General features: G+C 39.0%; 1 protein-coding gene across 5 annotated transcripts in view; it reads left to right on the top strand.

Moving 5' to 3' along the window:
• The window catches only part of LOC127544845 (adhesion G protein-coupled receptor E3-like), a 214069-nt gene that overhangs the window by 169512 nt on the left and 19322 nt on the right, over positions 1–25235 (top strand). Inside the window, exon 6 of one of the 5 annotated variants that reach the window (XM_051971708.1) lies at positions 24521–24686. The exons of the other annotated variants lie outside the window; for them this stretch is intronic. Coding sequence (XP_051827668.1) covers positions 24521–24686 — 166 coding nt within the window. The remainder of the gene's footprint in view (positions 1–24520; positions 24687–25235) is intronic. 5 annotated transcript variants of the gene reach the window in all.

The raw sequence follows: 25235 nt of genomic DNA, 5'->3' as shown, positions 1-25235 counted from the left end.
ATAGCCCTTCATCAATAGTCTTTGAGAATTCAACTTTGATATTGAACTACACATATTCTGAAGGGAACATTGTGTCCCACTAGATAATGCAGATACATTCTATAATTTGACAAACATCAAACTGAATTGTTAGTAGTATATCCTTTTTCTGTGATATTCACCCAAATCTTAACCCATTGTTTTTGATCCTAACTCCCAAATACATTGTAACAGTGGACCCACTCAGAATTTGGTGTCCATTCACCAATGAGTGCCAGTTGCTCCCCAAATCAATGGGGCCCAAAGTCCTTTGGGGCTAGGGGCAAGGATCTCATCTTCTGAAACTACTTCCTGCTGAGAATGGGTGTAGAGCTGGGTCATCCTACAGGATCCAATTTTGGGGGGATAGTATGCTGGAACTGATTGAAGCATCCAATGAGTTGATTCAGATTCCTGAAGCTGGTCAATACAACTGTAACTGACCAAAATCTAAAATAAAAACAAATCTAACCAATAAAAGTTAGATTAATCTGAGATAGAAAGACCGGTCCACAAAGACTGCTATAAAATGTAAAGAGGCCAATATAGATTGGCCAGCAGTTTTTCACATAAGGAAACATGTTTGTGTCACAGGACATACAATACAGACAAATGTTAAAGATAGTTCAGCTTCAGTTTCAATAAAAAATAAAATAGCAGTTAGGTATCTATGAGACCTTCATTGTTAATTGTTACATTGTTAATGTAATTCTTACATTATTTTGGAAGCCTTTAAGGACATTATTTTGTACAGATACAGACATCTAATAACAGGTGACTAAGCCAAATGCTTATTCATTTAATTATTTAGGATATAATGATTACATATATTCAGACAGAAAACAGCAAAGTATTATATAATTGAATTGTGCTCATGACTTCTATTGACCATTTGCTCTGATTATAGAAATTTACCATAGGAGGAAAAAACAGGTCAATAATTATACTATCAAAACTGGTCCTTCAGACTTGGAAGCATAAATTCCGCCTAATAGCCAGATTCAAGAATAATCAGGTGGGAAACAAAGAAACAGAATTGAGAAAATGAATCCAAAGGATCCCATTTTAAGCAGAGGCCAAGGTTGTCCTCCCAATTCTTGCCCAACTAAGACATCTACCTATAACAGCTCAGGAAGGCATCCTTCCAAGTAATTTATGGCATTTCTCCAAATGGTGGATTACTGACTTAATGATCCATCAGACAATGATATCTGAATTTAGAATTCAACATAATCTCCTAAGAGATTTTATCTTAAGTAGAAAATCTCATTAATCAAAGCTTCAGGTGAATTTAGCTCTCAAGGATCACATATCCTAAATAGGTACTGACCATAACTTCACATTGATAACAGTAAGAGATTCATCCTAGAAATTTCACACCTTATCTTTCATATCTAAGAAGATGGTTTTAAGTTCAACATTACACAAATTATTTTGCTTTTTAAGTGCTCAATACATAGAAAATTCTAAATTGCATATTTTCTATAGCAGAAACATGTTTAAAGGAACAAAGGCAAAAACTATTATTTTCAGAAGCCTTTAAATAATGGGTACAGCCTTTATATGACTCAATGCAACCAATTTAAAGAAAGTTTGATAAACTTCGTATACAAGAGATTTCACTTAACATCTTTGACCCCCTTTTGATAGTTTAAAAAAAATCATCCTGAGATGAGGTAAACATTAAAAAATCATTTTTATATAACATATTTATAGATTATCAATTGTAAATGGCAGGAGAATTGATTTAAACAAGGTGTTAACTCAGTGGAATTGATAAGACAATGATTATCTAGTTTAGCATTTATCATGTGAGTTCTCTAGTTCAGTATGATTGCCCTAGTGATATATTGATTGGTTTATACTCAGTATACTGTAATGATGTAATTATATTAAAGCACATAAACTGGGACAAACTCAGCCAGGTGAGGACTCCAGGAGACTCAAAGATAGAGGATTGGAGACTGGAGTTCAAGCTCTCGAAGCCAAGGAGAGACATTCCATCTTTAATTAGACTCCTGGTGGCTCTCCTTCATTTTTCCACTGAAACCAAGTCCCATCTGAAGGCCCTCCAGAAAGCTAGCTAGGCCCCAGGTGAAGGAGATAATAAAGAATTTGGACTTTATCTCTGGCTATTCTCCTGATGATTACTCTGTTGAAACAAAGGCTAATCCCAAGACCTCCAGAAAGCAAATCAGAACATTACAATCAATAAACCCATTCCTTATTTGGAGACTATAAAACCTAAACAAACTTTTCCCTCCAAGGCTACCAAGATGGTTAAAAAAAAGTAGTAATCTTTCTTTTTTTTTCTTTTTTTTTAATTTTATTTTATTTAATAATAACTTTGTATTGACAGAATCCATGCCAGGATAATTTTTATACAACATTATCCCTTGCAATCGCTAATGTTTCATTTTTTCCCCTCCCTCCCTCCACCCAGTAATCTTTCAAATAGGGGGATCATAAGGTGTTATGAACCAGACCTTGAAACAAGGTGATAACTCAAGGGAGATGTTAGAATCCTAGTGTTAACTCAATGGAATTGATACAATGCTTATTGGTTCACACATTAGAGCAAATCCTTACAAAGTGATAAGTCAGTTGCCTAACAGCAAATTCTCTCGCTAATGTATTTAAGTACTCATTGGAGTTCACAAGTATGGGAGATTCACAAAGTTAACTTTGTAACTTTGTGAATTCACACCTCCCTTAATCCCTCCCTCAGAGGAGGAGTCAACCTTTGGGAGATCACATATAAAGAAGCTCTTAGAGCTTCAGGTGAGTTAGTTCAGTTGAAAAGATTAAGAGGGGAGCACTCTGGGAGGAAGCCCACAAGCCCACTCTTGGAGGCAGAGTCAGATTCATTCCATCTTCCACCTTTGTGCTGGCTGGAGGCTGAAGAAAGCAGAGGCAGAAGCAAAGGACAAGCTGCAAGAGCTCTTGGAGAAATAAACGTTTGGATTTCATCAGCTGGCTGTATTTGGAGTGATTATTACTCTGAACTGTAACTAAGGCTGCCTCCAGAAAACCTCCCCAAGAAACCGCTCCCAGAGAGAACCATTATATTTTAAAGAAGAGAACACCACAATAAGGGTTTTAAAGATGGTGACTTTCTTACAGGAGAAGTCAAGAAAGCTTCCTTGAAAGAATTCCTTGGAAATCCAATCAAGGACTTCATCTGTACCTGGGTCTAAGACAATTAGAGTAGAACAAAACTTTCTAAACTGACAATCTTTTACACACAATGATAAATACAGACCAGGTGCAATCTCCTGACATCTCAGGAGTGCTGTGAGGGAAGATTTCAGTACCACATTCAATAATCTTTCCTTCCCAGAGACCAACAAAGACAGAGAACTGATAGTTCCTTATCTTTGAAGGCTTCCAACCAGGCTCCCTTGGGATGGAATACAAGACTGGAATAGAGTTTGGACAGTACTCAAATGATCCTGCTTGAGTCTGGGGGCTCTGGAACATCTCAGGGGCTGGCTCCCCTCAGGTCTAGGCAGGGTCTGTCTTTCCCATATCCAAGGTCAAGGTCCTGAAGTCTCAGTGGTGACACAGAACACTGCTTTCTCACTGAAGCCTTCAAAATATGTTCCAAGAAAAACAGTGAGTGAGACTTGGGAAAATTTCAAGTGGAATTTACTTGCCAGTGGCTGCAAGGAACATAGCAGGACCCAAATTAAGCAGCCATAAACAGTGGGGAAGCAAGGGTTTATAAAGGCTATGGTTTTAGCTAGAGGGTCGTGAATTGCATAAGCAGGAAGGTACAGATGCAGAAATCAGTAGTTATAACCTTATTGAGAACAGGCAAGTTCCAAGAACAGGGATCAAGGACGGGGTTCTCTGACCACAATTACAAGGACGTTGCATTCTGCTTAAACAAAATGCTTGGGTAAGTTGAGGGGGAGGAGTTGGGGCAAACAGGAGTTATACAACATGAACCAAATGTGGAACCAGATTTAGATGCTATTTATTGCTCAGAAGGGGCAACTGAAGTCCAGAGAGGGGAAATTAACTGCCCCTAGTCACCCAGGTAATAAACTTTGGAGATAGGACACTTTTTTCCTACTAGACTATCTAGAACTCCTTCTTTCCCCTTCAGTTTTTTCTCATTTCAAACACAGGTCTCCTGGCTACCAGTCCAGGTATCTTTCCTATGAAATTCAGCTGCTAGGGTTTTTTACATTAAACTGTAAGCTCCTTGAGATTAGGGACAGTCTTTCATCTCCTTCTGTAAGCTTGTTCTCACCATAATGCCTGGCACATAGCAGATGCTTAATAAATCTCTATTAATGGATTGATTATAATCTTAGATCTTGAATAAGATAATAAGCCTAGATTTGGAGTCAGAAGACCCAGATTTTAAAGAGGCAGAGCCAAGATCAGGGAGTAAAGAGAGAAGACCTGAATTAGAATCCTGTCTCTCCCACCTCTTGTCTGCGTTACCTTAAGCAAGGCATTTCCCTTCACTCTGGGTCTCAATTGCCCAAACTGTTAAAAACAAAAATTTTACTAGATTGTCTCAAAGATCCCTTCTAAGTCCAAATTGCATCATGACTCCCCAGTTTCCATGGGACAAGGAATGACTGGGTCCTAGAATCACGCCAGGAGGACCTCCTGATGGAACTAGCCCAGCCTCTTCTTTTTACAGAAGAGGAAGTAATGTCAGCCCCACCTGAGGAAGGTCCATAATCTCACAATCCCTGCCCTGTAGGGACATGACAAGGCTGGCCCTTTATTCTTTTCTTTCCTTGGAGCCAGAGGCCTGGGTTGGAATCCTTGCACTACTGAGTAACTCTGTGATAGAAACCAAGTACATCATGGGGCTTCCCAGAGCCTTGATCTCTTTGGGGACTGGGCAGACAATCACTAAGCTCCCATACTCCCCTTCTCTCTATTTCAGGGATCTGTGTCTTGATTCTTTTGGAAACTGCTGTGTTCCAGAACACCAAAGGTGAGTGTGCTGGGACCCCACCCCATTTACTGCTGGAGACTGAGAGAAGCCAGACTAGGGAAGAGAAGAGTCTAAACAGTAGAGTGGTTCAGGGAGAAGCTTCTCTCACAACTCCACAGATCCCATCAAGTCCCTTGGGCTATATCCCCTCCTCCTCCAATGTCTGCCATCCTGACTTGAGATTGAATTTCTGCTCTTTATTGGTTAGCTGTGATTCAGAACAAGCCAGGGCCTCAGTTTCCTGATCTGTAAAATGGAGGTGATTATACTTGTGCCATGTACCTTACAGAGTAGTAAGGAAAACACTTGATAAGCTCAAAGTGGTAGTAGAAATGTGTTATCTTTTAAAAAATTGTCATTAGACTCAATACAGCTTCCTCACCCCAATTAAATCATGGCAAAAAAACTATTGTTGGTCTCCCTCCTCTTATCTTCCAGTTCCAGGATAACCGGTTAGCTGAGTTCCTAAGCTATGGACTCCCCAGTCCCCCCTCCCCCAACAAAATATAACAAAGGCTATTTCCATTGGAATATCAGCTGTCAGTTTTCTCATCTGTAAAATGGAGTTAATAATCACTATGCTTCATATCTTACAGAAATGTTGTGACAAATATACTTTATAAACTTTAAAGCCTTATGGAAAGCACAGTTATGATAATATTTTATTCTTCTGACTAGATTCTCAATGTCCTCGTGGTGGGTGTCCCCAAAATGCTATTTGTATCAACAAGACCCACTGTGCCTGTGAGGATGGATTTCTTACTACGAGTGGGAAGAAATATTTCAGTGACTTTCTGGAGATCTGTGACGGTAAAGAAGCCACGCCCACATTAGTCCAAGGGTTGGGAACAAGAAAGAGGGAGCAGCCGAGTGAGAGGGAGGGGAATGCAAGGAACCCTGTTAAGTGGATGCTTTGGGAAAAGAGGGAAAGTGGAGGAGGCAGGAGACAGGGGGAGAAGGGAAGAGGGAAGGGGAGAAGCAGCAGCCAAAGGAGGGTAGCCTGGTGGCGATGGGGTCAGGATGCTGGTGAACCTCAGTGGCAGGATCTCATACTATTGTCCCACTTGCTGTGATCATCTCAGTGATATCAATGCCTCAGTTTCTCCACTGAGAAAATGGTCACTAGGCTTGGTGATTAAAGACATAACTCCATCGGATCTGTGATGTCATCAATTTGGATATTCCCTCCAATAAAGCAGCCTTCCCTTCCATGCCTTCCCACTTTGATGATCCTCTTGTCCGATCCTGTCCTAGAGTTGGACACAAACAGCCTTGTGGTTCTTCCCAAGATGCTTGAGACCTTTCTCACTTTCTCCTGAAAAAAGAGGAGGTTTACATTATCTTTTGATGTGACTAGCTGTGTGGCCTTGGGCAAGTCACCCCACTCTGTTTGTCTGCATTTACTCAACTGTAAAATGGAGACCATAATAGCACTCCCCTTAAAGGGTTATTGTAAGCTTCAAATGAGATCATATTTGTACAAAGTACCTGGCACATAGTAGGTGCTGTATAAATGCTTATCTCCTCCCCACCACCACCACCACCATGCTGCTCTCTATTTCTTTGTGTCTGATATACATCTGAAATTCTTCAAGGATTCTTATCTTCATATCTTACACCCCAAACTCCAATATTGAGAAAGTCTCAGCTTATAAAGTATGGACTTTTGTTCAGGGGAAAAGATGGAGATTGTTGCAGTTTATTGAAGGTAATCCAGCCTACTCTCCTCTTTTAATTTAATTCTAGGCCCAACTCACTGTCCATATATTTTGTCTATCCCAGGCGTACAGGACCGATGGACAAGCTGGACAGGTTGTCCATGTTCCTGGAGGTCACAGTTTGGGCAATAGACATGCTTCAGCCACCTAGTTTTTTCTGTATGGATGAATGGTCAGGTCAAATTCTTTTGAGTGATTATATATTGGAGAAAAGCAAAGAAGAGGATAATAGGCCCTGCCTTCAAGGAGTTTATGGTCAACTAGAAAGACACAACTAAGTAAAATACAAAGAAGACTGTTGGTAGGGCCCCTCCTCCTCAAAAGGCAAAAAATGTGTGTGGACAAAATTTAATGGGCCAAGGAAATCAGGGAAGATTCCTGTAGAATGTAAACTCTTTGGGGACAGTAGGACTGTTTTGGTTTTGTCCTCAGTGCCTGGCATATATTAGGTATTCAGTTAGTGCTTGTTGAATTGAACTGAACAGAAGAAGATCCTAACAAGCATAAATGAGAAGGCAGTGTGCTTCTGGGTAAATGCTTAGAGGCAGGGCATGATGGGATGAGAAGGAGAAGCAAGATTTCCTAAACATGGCTCATGGGAGAATGCTTTTCCTACTCTAAAAGACATTTACGCTTTAAAAATTTTAAGATAAAGCCACTTATATTCTTAGAGAGTTGCTTAGTGTATTGAGAAGTTACTTTCCCAAGATCTACAGCAACATGTGTCAGAGACAAGGTTTGAATCAGGGTCTTCTGGCTCCAAGGTAGCTCTCTGTCCATTGCAATGTCCTTAATATTCTAAGAACACCAGTGAAACATTTACAGTCAAAAGAATGAAGCCCAAAGAGGTTGCTTGAGGTGCTGGTGGGCACAGTGGATAGAGTATTCAATCCAGAGTCAACAAGACCGGGGTTCAAATCTAACTGCCTATGTTTTGTGATCCTGGGCAAGTCAATCAACTTCTGCCTGTCTCAGTTTCATAAACTGAAAAATGAGGATACTCCAGGTTGTTGTGAGGATCAAGTCAGATAATATTTGGTTTTTTTTAATTTATTTCATATTTTATTCCCCCCAATATATGTAAAAACACTTTTTAAACATTTATTTTTACAACTTTGAGTTCCAAATTCTCTCTTTTCCTCCCTCCTCATCCCCCTCCACCACTAAGAAAGCAAAAAGTTCTTTCTCTGGGAGTAGATATCATTTTTCATCATAAATTCTTCAGAATCATTGTATTGCTGAGAATAGCCAAATCATTTATAGCTGATTGGTTTGAAATATTGCTGTTACTCACTGAGAAATGAGTATGGACCATAACATAACATTTCCACTCTTTCTGCTATTGTTTGCCTGCATTTTTGTTTTTTTCTTCTCAGGTTATTTTTATCTTCTTTCTAAATCCGACCTTTTTTGTGCAACAAGATAACTGTATAAATATATATACATATATTGTATTTAACATATACTTTAACATATTTAACATGTATGGGACTACCTGCCATCTAGGGGAGGGAGTGGAGGGAAGGAGGGGAAAAGTTGAAACAGAAGTTTTTGCAAGGGTCACTGTTGAAAAATTACCCATGCATATGTTTTGCATATAAAAAATTATAATAAATAAATTCAAAAAAAAAAAGAAGAAGAAATATTGCTGTTTTGTACACAGTACATTTAACTTTGTATCAGCTCTTGCAAGTCTTTCCAGATTTCCTGAGAGCTTTCTACTCATCCTTTTTTATAGTATAATAATATTCTATCATAATTACATAACAGTTTGTTTAGCCATTTCCCAACTGATGGGAATCCCCTCTATTTCCAATTCTTTGGCCCCAGAAAAGAATTGCTATAAATATTTTTGTACATATAGGTCTTTTTCCTATTTGTTTGTTATCTCTTTTTGCATACAGACCTAGTTGTGATAATTCAAAGTCAAAGTGCTGAAAGATGAGACACCCTAATAACATTTGGGAATCCCCAGGTCAGTGTCTCAGGTTTTGCAAAAGAATTCACAGTCTCAGTCTCCAAATTAAGTTGGCAAAAGAAAGAACCAGCACCCAGTGAATAGAGAAGCAGGAGGGCAGGGGCACTTCTGGCTATGGATACTTGTAGGAGGGTGGATTTGGGTTTGGGGTTCCTGGTCAGAGGGGAGAGCTAAAAGGAACCACGAAGTACCATCTCCCCACCCCACAATTAGAAATGCTTACACTAATACCTTTTATTTAAAAAACCCATTATCAAAACATTCTATGGGAACAGGGAAGACTGGTATTCATCTTTAGAGAAGGATACTTTAGTTTTTAAAAAAAGTTTCTACCACAAAGAGTGATGTGAAATGGTTCCCTACCCAAAGAGAATTTATAGTATTCAAAAAAGAACTCCAAAAATCCAATAAGAAATGTTGAGGACAAAACTAAACCAAAAAATTAAAACCATCCAAGAAAAACAAGAAGATTGTGAGAAAAAAAAAGTTAACCAATTAGAAAAGGAGGTACAAAGTTTCAAAGATGAAAATAACTTTTTGAAAATTAGAATCAGGCAAGTGGAAGCCAGTGGAGCTATGAAAGACCAAGAAATAACAAAACAGATTATGAAGATTGAGAAAATAGAACAGAATGTAAACTATCTCATAAGAAAATCAAGACCTGGAACACAGATCAAGAAGAAAAAATATAAGAATAATTGAACTACCAGAAAGTTGTGATAAAAAAGAGAACCTTGATACAATAATATAGGAAATAATCCTATAAAATTGTCCTGGAGTGATTAAACATGAGGGGAAAGTAGAAATAGAAAAAAAATCCACTGATTATTATCTCAAAGAGATTCTTCGTGGAAAACACATAGGATATTATTGCCAAATTTCAAAACCCCCAGGTCAAAGAGAAAATTTTTCAAGAAACAAGAAAATAATAATTCAAATACATTGGAGCTACAATTAGAATTGCACAAGACTTATCAGCAGGTACAATAAAAGACTCCATATCTACTGAAAAATCAAAAGAACTAGGCCTGCAGCCAAAAAATATCATATCCAGCAAAATTATCTATAATTTTCAATGAGAAAAAAAAAGGACATTAGACAAACTTGCATATTTTCAGGACTTCCTAACAACAAACCCAAAGTTAACATAAATTTAACACAAAAGAGCCAATATCAAAGAGCAATTTTAAGGAACTCAACATGAGCCAACTGTTTAAATATGGACAAATTATTTTCTTAAATGTATACTTTATGTTTAAGATTTACATCAACAATAGGGTAAACTCAAAAGAAAGATTGACAGATAAAGGTAAAAATAGTAATCATGTTATACAAATGAGGTGTGAAGGAAGAATAGACAGAGCCATTAGAGGGAGGTGGAGGGCTCATAATTCTGAAAACCTGCTCACATTGGGAATGGGTTCAATAGGCATGATGATATAGCACCCTCCAAAATCTATAAAGAAATAAGAGGGGAGGGATAGGTGAATTGGGAAGCAAAGGATAAGGGAAGAAGACAAGGGAGGGATCCCTGGGGAGGGAGAGATTAAGTAAAAATAAGCTAAGTTATGCAGCAGAATTTAATGAAAGAGTCATCAGGGATAGGAAAAACATGTGTGTATCTGGGGTATGTATGTTTGTGTATGTATGTGTATGTATATGTCTAAATACATATATATAAATATATCCTTTTATAACTATAACCTTCTTAGGGGTGTGAGAGCATGAAGGGAGGAAAAAGAAAAAAGTAACAAAGGTGTGCAGCAGAGAACAAAAGAGCAATTTACAAGGCAATAAAGAAAAGATAGACACTCATGAATATAATTTTTATGCTAATATATATATATATATACTTTCTTAAATTGGTATTTGTTGTCATATATTTTGAATCCTCCCTGATGTTCTGCAGGGCACATGATAATGTTCTCTTTTCTTTCTTTTTTTTTTTTTAATAACTTTTTATTGACAGAGCCCATGTCAGGGTAATTTTTTACGACATTATCCCTTGCACTCACTTCTGTTCCGATTTTTCCCCTTCCTCCCTCCACCCCCTCCCCCAGATGGCCAGCAGTCCTTTACATGTTAAATAGGTTACAGTATATCCTAGATACAATATATGTGTGTGTAGAACCTAACAGTTCTCTTGTTGCACAGGGAGAATTGGATTCAGAAGGTATAAATAATCCGGGAAGAAAAACCAAAATGCAAGCAGTTTACATTCATTTCCCAGTGTTCTTCCTTTGGATGTAACTGCTTCTGTCCATCCTTGATCAATTGAAACTGAGTTAGATCTCTTTGTCGAAGAAATCCACTTCCATCAGAATACATCCTCATACAGTATCGTTGTCGAGGTATATAATGATCTCCTGGTTCTGCTCATTTCACTTAGCATCAGTTAATGTAAGTCTCTCCAAGCCTCTCTGTATTTATCCTGCTGGTCATTTCTTACAGAACAATAATATTCCGTAACATTCATATACCACAATTTACCCAGCCATTCTCCAATTGATAGGCATTCATTCATTTTCCAGCTTCTAGCCACTACAAACAGGACTGCCACAAACATTTTGGCACATACAGGTCCCTTTCCCTTCTTTAGTATCTCTTTGGGTTATAAGCCCAGTAGAATGTTCTCTTTTCTTTTGCTTCATTTTGTTTTGTATTGCTTTTCTGTTATTCTTTTTGTTTATTTTGTTTCTTCAAATAAATAATTTTTTTGGGGGGGAAAAGACTTCTATTTCACTGAATACTCATTTTCTCCCTGAAGAATTATACTCAGTTTTGCTGGGTAGGTGATTCTCAGTTGTAATCCTATCTCTTTTGCCCTTCAGAATATCATATTCTAAGCCCTCTGATTTTGTCAGCAGAAACTGATAAATCTTTTGTTTTCCTCACTCTATCTCCATTATATTTTAATTGTTTCTTTCTGACTGCTTCCAATATTTTCTACTTGACCTGGGAGCTCTAGAATTTGGTTATAATATTCCTGGCAGTTTTCTTTTGGGAATCTCTTTCAAAAGGTGATCAGTGGATTCTTTTAATTTCTGTTTTACCCTCTGGATCTATAATATCAGAGCAGTTATCTTGATGAAAGATGATATCTAGTCTCCTTTTTAATATCATGACTTTCTGGTATTCCAATAATTTTTAAATTGTTTAAAATTGTTTCTCCTATTTTCCAAGTTAGTTGTTTTTTTTCCCAGTGACATATTTCACAATGTCTTCTATTTTCTCATTATTTTGATTTTGATTTTGATTTTATTGTTTCTTGATCTCTCCTAAAGTCATTAGCTTTCTTTTGTTCAATTCTAATTTTTAAGGAATTATTTTTTTCAATGACCTTTTGCACTTCTTTTTCCACTTGGCCAATTCTACTTTTTAAAGAATTTTTTTCTTCTGTGAATTTTTTGTGCCTCTTTTTCCATTTGGCAAATTCTGCTTTTTAAAGTACTCTTCTCTTCATTAGCTTTTTGTACCTCTTTTACCATTTGGCCTTGTCTGTTTTTAAAATGTCGTTTTCTTCAGTATTTTTTTGTGTCTCTTTTACCAAGCTAATGATTTGTTTTCCCTGAGTTTCTTGCATCACTGTCTTTTCTCCTCTACCTCTGCTACTTGATTGTAAAAATCTTTTTTGAGCTCTCCCATGGCCTGAAACCAATTCATATTTTTCTTGGAGGCTTTATATATAGGAGCATTGACTTTGTTATCTTTTTTCCCCAATATGTACATTCATCTTCCTTATCACTATAGTAACTTGCTTTGTTCACAACTTTTTTCTGTTCTTTGCTCATTTTCCCAGACTATCTTTGATTTTTAACTTTCAAAAAGTAGGGTTCTGCTTCCAAAATGAAGGTTGTACTGTCCCAAGCTTAAGAGTTTTGTGCAGCTGTTTTCAAAGATAATTCCAGGGACATATATGTTTTCTGTTATTCCAAGTAGGACGATCTAAAGAGAGATTTCTTTACTATTCTCTTGGCCTGTAAGTGACCACAAACACTATTTTCTGCCCTAGAACTGTGAGGAGAGTTCCTACTTCACTGTGGCCATGAGCTCTGGTATGCTAACGCTCCTCCTTATCCTGGGACTGCCACCCAGGACTAAAATCTGGATCCAAGTATAAATGAAGTATAAGTAAAAGAAGCTTGAGTTCTGTTTCAGTGCTAGCAAAGAGGACCCTTGTGATCAGTTGTTCAATCACCTTACCATCTGTGGGATGAGAGCTGCTGATGTAGTTGCTGCTACTGCTAATTCAGTGGCTCCCAAAGCCTGCTCCTGGTTTGCTAGGGGCCTGGTCTGTGTTGGTACAGTCTGGACTAGACTGTACTCTCATCCTGGTATAACAGGCCTTTCCTGACAGCCTTCTAAGTTGTTTTGGTATAGAAAATTGTTTCAGTCTATCTTTGTGGGGTCTGTTGTTTGAGATTTTGATCAGAGCTATTATTTTAAAGAATTTTGAAAGTTTGGGGGGAGAACTCAGTCAGATCCTTGCCCTTTCTCTCCATCTTGGCTATTCCTCCAAGAGATAAAATTTGTAAATCACCTTATAAATCCTAAAGTATTATAAAAATATTAACTATAATTATAAATTTAATCAATAGTCAGGTTGTAAGTGGCTGCTGAAGAAAAACATGTGATCACTGGGAGAGCATGATGGTGATGGAGCAAGAACGACCTGTGTCCATGAAGTCAGAAGAGACAGAATCAAATCCCAGCTTTAATACTTCTGGCTGTGTGACCTTGTATGAGTCACTTCTCTCCATAGGCTTCCATTCTTTATCTGTAAAAGGGGAGGTCAGGATGATCGGTCCAGCTCTAAGCATGTGATTCTATATCCTCGATGAAATTCCTATTATCTAACTTTGACTGGGCTTTTCCTGCTAGATAATAGTCCTTTTGTTCTGTCTGTCTGTCTGTCTGTCTGTCTCTCTCTCTCTCTCTCTCTCTCTGTCTCTCTCTTTTTCTCTTTCTCTCTCTCTCACTCTCTGTCTCTTTCTGTCTCTCTCTTTCTCTCTCTGTCTCTCTTTGTCTCTGTCTCTGTCTCACTGTCTCTCTGTCTCTCTTTCTCTCTCTCTCTTTCTCTCTCTCTCTCTCTTTCTCTCTGTCTTTCTGTCTGTCTCTCTCTCTCTCTCTCTCTCTCTGTCTCTGTCTCTGTCTCTGTCTCTCTGTCTGCATCTCTCTTTGTCTCTCTCTGTCTCTCTGTCACTCTTTCCCCCACAACAGTTTCAGGCTCCCAAAATCACCAGGCTGGAAGTGCAGCAGCCATGCATAGTTTCTATTTCACTACTGATTTATTGGCAGAGAAGTTTTTTCTTGTTCCATTTCTGACTGGTTCAGGTTTACCCTCCCTAGATAGCCTGGCAGCCCTCTCCAACTAACTGTATTGATGCCAGACTTAAGCTTATCTCTGAATTTTATCTGGGATATTCCTGCTTTTTTAGGACTCTGACAGTTAAAGGAAGATAAGATGAGGCTTGCTACTGTCTCTGAACAGGCTCCCCTCCATTGCTTTACTGATTATTTCCTTTCTTTTTTCTATTCTCTTTTTTCTTTTCTTTTTTTCATTCAATAAGTATTTTCCTTCTCTTCCTCCCACTCCCTTGGAAAAGAATTTTTTTTTAATCCTGTAATAAACATTCTGTAGTCAGATGAAACAAATTTCCACATTGTGTGTTTACACAAATTTATGTTTCATTTCTTCTTTTCTTTGCTTTTTATGTTGCAGATGTTAATGAATGTTTACCACCCAATAAACTCCATTGTGGTAGGAATGCGAACTGTATTAATACATATGGAGGTTACTACTGCAGTTGCAACACTGGATATTCACTTCCTTCTGGGAAGACAAAATTCCCAAATCCTATGGATTGTCAAGGTAAAAAACGAGCCTTGTAGTATTTGTGCTTTTGGGGAATAAAAGAAGAGCTCTTTCTGTTGGGGCTGAAAGCAGAAGAAATCCCTCCTTGCATAAGAGTGTCCTCTACCTTCTCATATGGGCCACCTTTGACCTTCCCTCTCCCCCTCCCTGTCCCTTAGCTCCTCAAACCTCGGGCAACCTCTAAATCCTGGGAACTCTACCCTTTTTCCTCTCCCGTCCATCCCAACTCAATCCTCCTCAGAAAACCCCCTCCAAGTGCTTTGCTGAGACTCTGTCTCAGGGCTGGGAGCTTCAAAACTCTTTCCAAGTTATTAACCAGAAGAAATAATTGAGGTCATAGAACTCTGACCTGCTGGCAATGCTGCCTCATGGGACCCAATATTCATTAAAAAGATGGAAGAGGAATATTTAGAGGAAATTAGACAGTGATTAGACAAATCCAGCTATGCTCTCCGAGGGAAGTACCTGAGCCACTGGGAGCCTGGAAATCCTGGAGACTCCTTGAGTTAGTGTGGGTCTGAGAGGAAAAGGGAATCCAGATCTTCTTTACTCTGAGCCCAGTTCTCTCTGCCCTCTGCCACATTCCCTCTTCTATCCAATAGCCTTTACTGTCCCCTTGCCCCTCTAACATGGGCCATCTCACTTATTTTCTTGTGTACTTTCTCTCCCCATTTGCATCCATTCCATCCTGGCTAGGACTCCCTCTTGAGGGCTTCTCAGAGACCCGCAACAAGCTTCAGACCTAATTGGAGGAGGGATTCTCAGAATTAATAGCTCAATTTCCATGGTATTTAAGGTTTACAAAGCCCTCCCTTCTCTTAGATTTTATTTTCCATTTACACAGCATGGATCTTCTTTGCACATAATTGTTTGTATGTTGTGTCCCCCATTAGCCTGTGAGTGTGTCTTCAAGGGCAGAGAATGAGTTTTTACCTTTTTTGTATCCCCAGTGTGCCTAGCACAGTGCCTTGCTCATAAGAAGGACTTGATAAATGTTTGTAGACTAAATGAGTGAGGGAGATGCTGTAGGTATTTGTGATCCTCTGATGAAAATGTGGTTCTAGGAGGTATAGGAGCCTGCTTCTGCTAGCTGCCTTCCTCCCTGTGTGCCAGGTCCTCAACTAGACTCAAGCCTCCCAAGCAGGCTGGGCTCTCAACTCTCTCTGGTTTCCATCTGTCATATCTCTCTTTCCTACAAGTAGAGATATTTAAGAAAGGGAGATGAAATTTGTCCATTTCTTGGAGGAAATGTACTGCAAGTTGACTCTGGAAATTAATTATAAAGGTCTTGTGAAGGACTTGCCCCTGACAATAACCTTTGGAGGAGAAACCAAAGAAACTAGAAATTCAAGCTTGGATGAAATCAAAGGACTTAGCCACCATCTAATGCAATTCCTGTCCTTATATAGATCAGGAAACTGATGCCCTCATATTATTATCAAATTCTGTGGGAATTCAGCATAAGGACCAGGTGGTTCACTGAGTACCAGCAGGAACTCTGAGCCATATGCCATAGAGAGCTCTCCCCTTCCTGCTCCCAGCCTTATTCTCCCTACTCCTCATGCCAAGAGAGAGACAGTGACAGAGAGAGAGACAGAAAGAGAAAAAGAAGAGAGGGAGATAAAGACAGGGAGAGAGGAAGGAGAAAGAGAGACAGAGAAAGAGGGAGGGAGAGAGGAGAGAGAAGGAGAAAAGAGAGAGGGAGAGAGAGAGAGAGACGAGAGAAGAAGAGAAAGAGAAGGAGTGAGAGAGGAAAAGAGAGAGCGAGGAAGGGAGTCTGTCGACTACAGAGACAGAGACGAAAGGCAGAGAGAGAGAGCAACCATCCCCTGCCTTCAAGAACCTTTTATTTTAAACACATGATGGAATACAGACCTGGGTCCTTAAGCCCCAATTCAATGACCCCTAACTAACTTTGTGGTCTTAGATCATTTAACCTCTCTGTCCCTCAATTTCCTCATTTGAGTGTTGGACCAGATGATCTTTAGGTTCCGTACCAACTCTGTCCAGGGATGTCTCACTTTCCATAACTGCATCTGGAGTTTTCTTCGCAGAGATCATGGAATCATTTACTATTTCTTCTTCTCCATTTGACAGAGGAGGAAACTGAGACAGAGTTAAGTGACGTGCCCAGGGTCACACAACTAGGAAGTGTCTGGGGACAGAATTGAACTCTGAAAGATAAGTCTCCCTGATTCTAGCCGCAGCACTGTCTCCACTGAGCCCCCAACCCTCCAGCTCTAGGAACCTGGTATATAAGGAGTGTTGGCTTCCTGGCTCAATTTCACCTGAATAGGGGAACAGAAAGAAATTCATGTCACTGAAATAACTGCTGCAGGAGGCCCAGGACAAGATGATATGGAGACTGATGAGAGGCATCTGGAAGTTCCTTATGCTCTTTCTCATCTCTCCAGGAACTGACTCTGGAGACCATGAGTTGACCCTCTCCCTTGAAATCATCAGCCTCTCCTTAGCTACTGCCTCCTTCCCTGCTGCCTATTAACACTCAGATTCCCCCATCCTTAGAAATTCCTCTCTTGAACTCCCCAGTTTTCCAGCCTCTATCTTTTCTCCCTTTTACTGTAAGAGTCCTTAAAAAAATTGTCTGTACTTTATATGTCAGTAGGAATTTCCCAAATAGAATTTAAAGAAAAGGCTTGACATTATCTCTGAATCTACCCCTTCTATTACCTTACTTATCATTTCCTTTCTTTTCTTTTTTACTTTCTCTTTTTCTTTCTTGTTTCATTCAACAACATTTCTTTCCAACTCTGCTTAGAAAAGAATAAGGAAAAGAAAGCCTCTGTAACAAAAAACATTCTGCAGTCGGATGAAACAAATTCTATGTGCAAAAATGTATGGTTCATTTCTTTTCTTATTTTGCAGATATTAATGAATGTGAAACAATCCTCATTTGTGGTCGGAATGCAAACTGTGTTAATACAGACGGAAGTTTCCACTGCATCTGTACCACTGGATATGCACTTCCTTCTGGGGAGAATAAATTCTCAAATGCCATTATGAACAATTGTCAAGGTAAAAACTACCTCTGCATTCTTTGGTTAGCTGGGGAATCAATGAAGAGCTCTTTCTGCTGAGGTTGAGAGCAGAGCAGTCTCTCCCTGCATGGGACACTTCTGGCCAGTGTCTTTCACCCTCTCATATGGACCACTTCTTCATTCCCTCTCCTGCCTCTGGCTCTCCTATTGAATGCCCTTTAGCTCATCACTACTCACGCCATCTCTAAATCCTGGGAAACCAGAAATTCAAGCTTAGATGAAAAAATAAGTCTTAGACATCATCATCTAATCCAATTCCTGTCTTTATATGGATGATAAAACTGCTGCCCTCATATTATTAACAGATGTTTTGGGAGATGAACTGAAGTATCATTTAGGGCCAACAAGAATCTGGGCCACATTTTGATGCAGCATCACAGAGAGATGGATGCTTATGGATTCCTCTCTCCCAGGGAGGTGGGGCTGAGAAGATCCATGGAGGGCCCTGTCCTTCCTTCTCCCAGTCTTACCCTCCCTACCTCTCACACCAAGCCAGACAGTGGCTCTACTGACAGACAGACCTTCATTCTCTCTCTTAGCTCTTGAGGATGTGGGAGTTCTAGTTTGTTTGGATAATTAGAATCTCTCCAAGGCAAAGGAATGGTCTCAACCAATAGCACAGAGATTGAGGGGAATGGCCAGATACAAGATGGGTGTCCCCTCCTCCCCAGATGGATGAGCCCCTCTAAGACCACAAAGTCATGCTTCACCCCAATGGAGAGCAGAGGATCTGGGTCACTAAGAGAAGGCTGTGGGAGTCCTCTGCCAATGTGCAAAAGGCATCTATGAAGCACTTACTAAGTTTATCCAGCAATTCATTAAGTATTGGCAATAAAAACACATTCATACATGTATATATGTATATGTTATATGTAAGTATGTGTATGTGTGTGTGTTGCAGATGTGTATTATGTGAATATCTGTATATGTGTGTATGTGTGTATAAATATACATATGTTTAGTGACCATCCCCTGCCTTCAAAAAACTTCTCTTTTAAACATGAGAGGGAATAAGAAGCCTGAGGCTTTAAGCCCCAAATTCAATGACCTCAACTAGCTTTATAACCTTAGGTCACTTGACCTTTCTGAGCCTCAGTTTCCACATCTGGCTGTTGGACCAGGTGATTTCTACATTCCCTACCAACTCTTTTTCTCTGATCATTTCAGTCATATTTCATTCTCCATGACCCCATTTGGGGTTTTCTTGGCAGAGATACTGGAGTAGTTTGCCATTTTGTTCTCTAGCCAGTTTGACAGATGAAGAAACGGAAACAAACAGGGTTAAGTGACACGCCCAGGGTCACACAGCTAGAAGTGTCTGAGCCCAGATTTGAATTCGGAATATGAGTCTCCCTGACTACAGCCTTGAGACTGTCTCTACTGAGCCCTCAGCCCCCCAGCTCTAGGAACCTGGTGTATAAGGAGCATTTGCTTCCTGGTATGCCCTTAGGGAGCAAGAGCGCCCACAACCCCGTGAGAGGAGATGAACTGGGGACTCAGGGAGTCCGTGAGAAGCCCCTGGGGTTGCCAGCCAAGGATCAGGGCCCTGGATGGGGAAGGGGCAGATGCTTCCCTAGAAATCAGAGCCAGGGCACCAGGGCAGGTCCAGCCAAGCAGGAAACTCAGCTGTTCTCCTGAGTCCATGGCAGGGTTAGAGCCAGGACTCTCTGAGCCGGAACACAAGTTTTAGCCTTTTATCCTCAGAGGTTGACACACAGTAGACACTCTATTAGGGTTTATTGAATTGAACTGAACAGAATAGGATCCTAACAGGCAGGAATGAGGAGGCAATGTACTCCAAGCAGCGGGCCCAGCCTGGGTAAATGCATAGAAAAGGGCATGATGGGAGGAGGAGAAACAGGGTTTCCTAACCATGACACAATGTTTTTCCTACTCTACCAAACATTCACTCTTATAAATGTTTTCTTTTTGGTCACTCTTATTCTGAGAAAGCTGCTTAGAGCATTAAAAGTTTGTGATTTCCCCTGAATCACATAGCCAACATGAATCAGGAGTCTTGCCCAAGAAACCTCAGATTCCTTTGCAGAACCCATTCTTTGGCACAAGTCTTTGGTTTCTCCTTCAACCCTCAAGATGCAGACAAAGGTGAAAATGATACAGTTTGGCCAAGTTATACAAAACATAAAACACTCTTGGAATTCCCTATCAGGTAAGAGAATATGTCATTATAAAAATGCAATGAGATGTAAGCATAGTGTATTTAGGAGAAAGAAAACTCATGTCTGATGGAGGGAATGACAAAGGCCTGTAGGAAGCAACAGATTTTATAAGCAGAAATATCAATTCAATATCCACCCATTTTTAGCTATCAAATATCCAAGTAAAAAGAGTCACTTTCTTTAAATTCAACAAACACAAAGGAATCATCTGTTCTATGTCAGGCCCTGTATTAGTTGCTAGGAATATAAAAACAAAAAAAGAAACAGAATTTCCCCTCCAAATCTGGGTAGCAATCAGAAGATTGTCCCAGGGGCAGAGAATTCTGCATATAACCAGCTGTGTAGCTTATACTTCCTAGAAAGAAATTTTATTTTCTAAAGTTATCACTGTTTCCACTATCTTGGAAAGAAAGTTGCAGAAAAAAACATAACGGGAAAGAACTTCTCTATGGAGCATGGTGCAAGGCATTAATTTTTAGCACCTGCCTTGATAAAGGCTAGATTCCATTTTATATTACCCAACTATCCAGATGAAAAGTTAAAATCTCTGTATATTATGTGTAAACATCACATATACAAAACGAAACATCTAGAGACTGATTTTTTTTGTTTGCCATATTAGTACTTGGCCCAGACAGACTAGCCCACAAAAGATAGGTCCTTATATGGTCATTTAGATACTGCTGGATAAAATAACACTTTTCCCTACATTCACAGATAATCCACTTAAGTAGCCAAGGGATAGGGAGGAAGAGGGGCCTTGAATTTTCGGATGCTTACCCAGAAGTCATGGATTTACTGTGCACTCACACCTTATGTAGCATTCTCTAGTTAAGAAGCCATCTCATGACCAGTCTCAATCCTGGCAAGAAGCTGGCAAATGGGATATTGAGACATTGTCCTGAAATGCTATATCTTCTCCTCCTCATGCTGCTTCCCATACCCACTTTTGCTGTATATATTAATGAATATGCAGCTCTGGTTACTATGGATTTTGTACCAAACTTGTGAGAAAGTTACTACTGCAGCTGTATCTCTAGATAGGAGCTGGATAGAAGAATTCAGTCAGAAATTCTAATGTGAACACTTGAAGGCTAAGAACCTCCTGCCTTCCTTTCAGCTTTGGCTATTTCTGCTGTCTCTGGGAGTGTGAACAGGACTACATTCCACACAGCAGCTTTATCAAGTGTCCTTTTCCCCAAATATCTCAAGACTTTGACCCAACTCAAGCCCTGTCTATGTAATATAATTCAATTCAAGTAAAGTTCTTTCATGGTCATCTGGATAATGTAGTCATAAAGATATTAACTCATACCTCACATTCACAGACAACTCATGTAAGTAGCTGACAATCTGAGATGTCCATTTTCAACCTGGTAATTGAAACCAGGAATTATACCATAAGTGTGAAAGGGTTTCATACATGAAGCACATGACCAGAAAAATGTATGATGTAGTATCTGCTAAAGTTTAGGTCATGATAGTGAAAATGGACCTCCTTATGTTCTAGTTCAACCCTACTTTATCTACAAAATCCCCTTTTGTAGGCTCCCATCTTCATTCTCTTCTCTCTTTTCCTTTCTCTGTCTTTTGCAATTTGTTTTAGAAAGGATTTAGTTTCAGTTCCTGCTTAAGTGCCTGGTATAATTAGAATCAGAAGCTAGGGAGAAATTCCCTTTGTTTAGATCAATGCAATCATTTCTTCCATTGAATAATACCTCTTCCTCAAATGTTTTTCTTGTTTCCATCCCTAGATATCTCCTGGTGTTCTAAACTTGACAATGATATATTTTCAAGAAATTGTTTCAAACAAGTGAGTTTATATCATTAAGAATGTGTTTCTTATATACAGGGGGAAATTATAGAAATAATCTTCAAATATATATGAATAATTATTTTAAAAGTTTTATTAAAAACTTAATATTGAACATCAATAAAACCAAGTAAAGTTAGTTATAAATTAACATATAATATAATACAATATTATATATAACATAATAGTGTATGATATGTAATAATATATATAATATAAACTTGTTTACTAAGTATGTCATTTCAATGAATTCATTTGAATACACAAAATAATATAACAAGTTGGCAGTCATTCCTTCTAAGACTCCATCTAGATTCTTTACTTATTCATTTTCTTATATGATTATAGTCTGTGTGTGCACTGTCCTCATTCTGGGGTGTGTGTGTGTGTGTGTGTGTGTGTGTGTATGTGTTGCTTTGTCACCTTGATGTTTCTGGATGCTATTCCTCTCTTAACATATACTAAATTTCATGTGATTCCTTGGGTGCCATATCATATAAAACAAAGAAGTAGTCAATTAGCTGTTTGCAGTTCCTAGGTTGAATGCCTATATTTCAATACAGCTGGATTTAAAAGAATGAAAATAATTTTTTTCATGATCTTTCTTAGCCAGGTGCTACCAACTTTCTAGATGGCCACAGAGAGATTTGCACTAGTTTACAGAATTTAAACTCTGCATGTCGAAATGGCGCAGCTCCACTTACTTTAGAGGTTTGAAATCCTTTTATGGCATATAAAATTCTAAGAGACAAAATTAGTTTGTTAATTAGATCAGCAAAATATTAATAAATTGAGACCAGTGGTCTCCCTGGAGGCCAAAGACTTTAAGGAAGCTTTCAAGGCAGTTTTAAATACTAGTCTGTCTTCTTGACAGCACATTATTGGGATTTCCCCTGATGAGTAAGAGGAAAATCTGACTGAACACGATGAGAAGATGGGCTAAGAGCACTCAGTTCCTCCCAATCACTTCATCATGGGGAAGGTGGGAAGGGTGAGATGGGAGTGAAGGGATGGTGGGAATGGGGGAGGAGAAGGTGGGGACAGGAGGTGATGTGAGGGTTTGAGGAGGGTTGGAGAATGGGGGAATAAGAGCTGCTCGTGAGATTCAGCAGTCTCTGACTATCTGGGCCAACGAATCACTTGATTAGGATCTATCTGGTCAAGTTTTCCCTTTGTGAGCCAGGTCACATCAAACTTTTCATTGGAAAAGCCAGGAGCAAGGGTGACCATTGATAGTACGTCAGAGGACCAGACCAGACCCTGAAAGGGAGTGGAATGTGATCACATTCCTCAGTCAGTTCTTAGAAGCAATTTTTGGAAGATTTTTTTAATGTGAACTAAACAAAAAGTGGGGATTTTAAACAGAGAAGCAAATATTATAAATTAACATTAATATCAAATGATATAGCATTCAAATTAATTTTGCTCACTTTTTCTTCTTATCTTAGAAGCACATTGTCTCCCCACTCTACAACAATAACATGTTTTGAGGACCAGAAGTCCTTTTCAGCCACAGAGCGTGATGACCCTAACTTGAGGCTAAAGTTGAGCATAGAGTGGGTGATGGAAGATAGCAGTTTTTCCAGAAGTCTCATTGCTGTGATCTTAATGCACTTTCATCTTCTTAGGACATTTGACCATGATGAGAAATGACCCAGCTCAGTGGGCTTGGAATTAAGGGATCTGGGTTCGAATGCTGGTTCTTCTTCATACTTATTATGTGACCATGAACATGTCACTCATCATTTCCAAACCTCAGCTCCTTACATATAAAATGGCCTATAAACCATCCCATGCTATTGTGAAGTAAAGGTTTTATAAACTTGAAAGTTCTAAAAAGTAAATTATTTTTATTGTTTTCAGAGAAGCCTCCAAGTGCATTGGAATTAACAATCCCATTCATTGCTTTTGAGAAAGAATAAGGAGAGTAGATAAGCCTCTTTTCCATGTTCAGTGGTCATGTTTCTTATGGGATGAGAAAATAGCAGGTTATGAATGAGACAAAAACAAGAATATCACTCTCTTGTGTTAATTCATAGGATGACAGATTTGGAGGGAGAAAGACCATCTAGTACAACCCCTCCTAATCTTAGGAATGAAGAGACGGCATGAATGTATATATTATGGTCAAGGTCCAACTGATAGTAAACAACCAGGCTGTAATTGGAACCCAGAAACCTATAGATCCATATTGACTAAGCAAAGAGATCATAACTTTCTGAAGAGCAGTGGCTTCTGATTAATCTAAAGGCACCAGCCCAAACCTTGTTGCCGTGCATACCCTCTGTCAAGGGACCAGAGTACTTGTCTCTCAGAAGTGGACAAGGCATGTGTCTGGAGGACTCAGTCTCCATACAGAATATATATCACAATGGAAATATCCTGGGCACAGTTCTAGCTCAGGAATGGCCTAGTTCTTTGGCATGGTCACTGTTTTTGTCCTTAAACTATTCCCCTTTATTGTGGCTTTCAAGAAATGACAATAACTTAAAAGAAAATTCTCAGAAATACAATGATAGAGCAGAAAGCATATTGTTCATGGCAGTAAGAGAGAGATAAATTCATGTCCCTATCCTTAACACATACTATCTGTGCGACCATGGACAAATAATTTTACTTCTCAGGCTTCTGTTTCCTCATGTATAAATGGGGGTAAAATATAACCTTTAACTCAATAGGACTGGTGTGAGTGAGATAATATAGACAAAGTGCCCAAAAAGCCTTGAATAGCTATAGGAACATCAAGATGCATTATTTCTGGAATATGTTATGTTTATCAGCAAAAGGTTGAGAATCTGATTTTTCTCAGATTCACACTGTATTAGTTCACTGTGAAAATACAACCATGATAGAACAGAGCAACCCAAAAACCTCAATCAGACTCACTAACATGGCATCTTTTTTTCTTTACTACAGTATATTGCCAATCATTTTGACAATTTTCCAGCTCAGGTGAATAGAAGCAAAGAAGAAATAGCTCAGGTAGTGACCTTCTATCTTGAGAATGTACAGAGAGTTGCATATGAGTTGGCTCTCAATCTCCCTTCTGGACTTCAATCCTCAGCAAAGACGAAATCAATGGGTAAGACTGATCATGACATGGGTTAACAGTTTGGATAATATTTGTGTCCTTTTAAAAATACTCAACTAGGGCCCTTGTGAAAATGTGCCTCATTCTATATCTGCATTATGAGTCCATCCACTCTTTGACAGAAAGTGGGTGGCAATTTTCAAAAGGGATCCTCTGGAATCATTGTTCATCTTAACTAATTCAGGATATTTCTCTTTACAGTGTTGGTGGTTTTGGATAAATTGTTCCTGGTTCTACTCACTTCACTTTGCATTAGTTCATACAAGTCCTCCAGTTTTCTCTGAAAACATCTTTCATTATTTCTTATATCACAATAGCATTCCATTATATTTATATGTTGCAATTTGTTCAGTCATTCTTCAAATGATTAGTTTCCAGTCCTTTGCCACCACAAAAAAAGACTTACTGTAAATATTTTTGTATGTATGAGTTCTTTTCCTCTTTCTGTGGTCTTTTTGGGGTAGAACACTGGTCATGGTGTTTCTGGGTCAAAAGATAGGAAATTTGAAGATTTCTTTGTTATAATTGTTGGAAACATTT

Source organism: Antechinus flavipes, chromosome 1 (genome assembly GCF_016432865.1).
Source record: "Antechinus flavipes isolate AdamAnt ecotype Samford, QLD, Australia chromosome 1, AdamAnt_v2, whole genome shotgun sequence".
NCBI lineage: Eukaryota > Metazoa > Chordata > Mammalia > Dasyuromorphia > Dasyuridae > Antechinus > Antechinus flavipes.
This window is presented reverse-complemented; position numbering and strand designations above follow the sequence as displayed.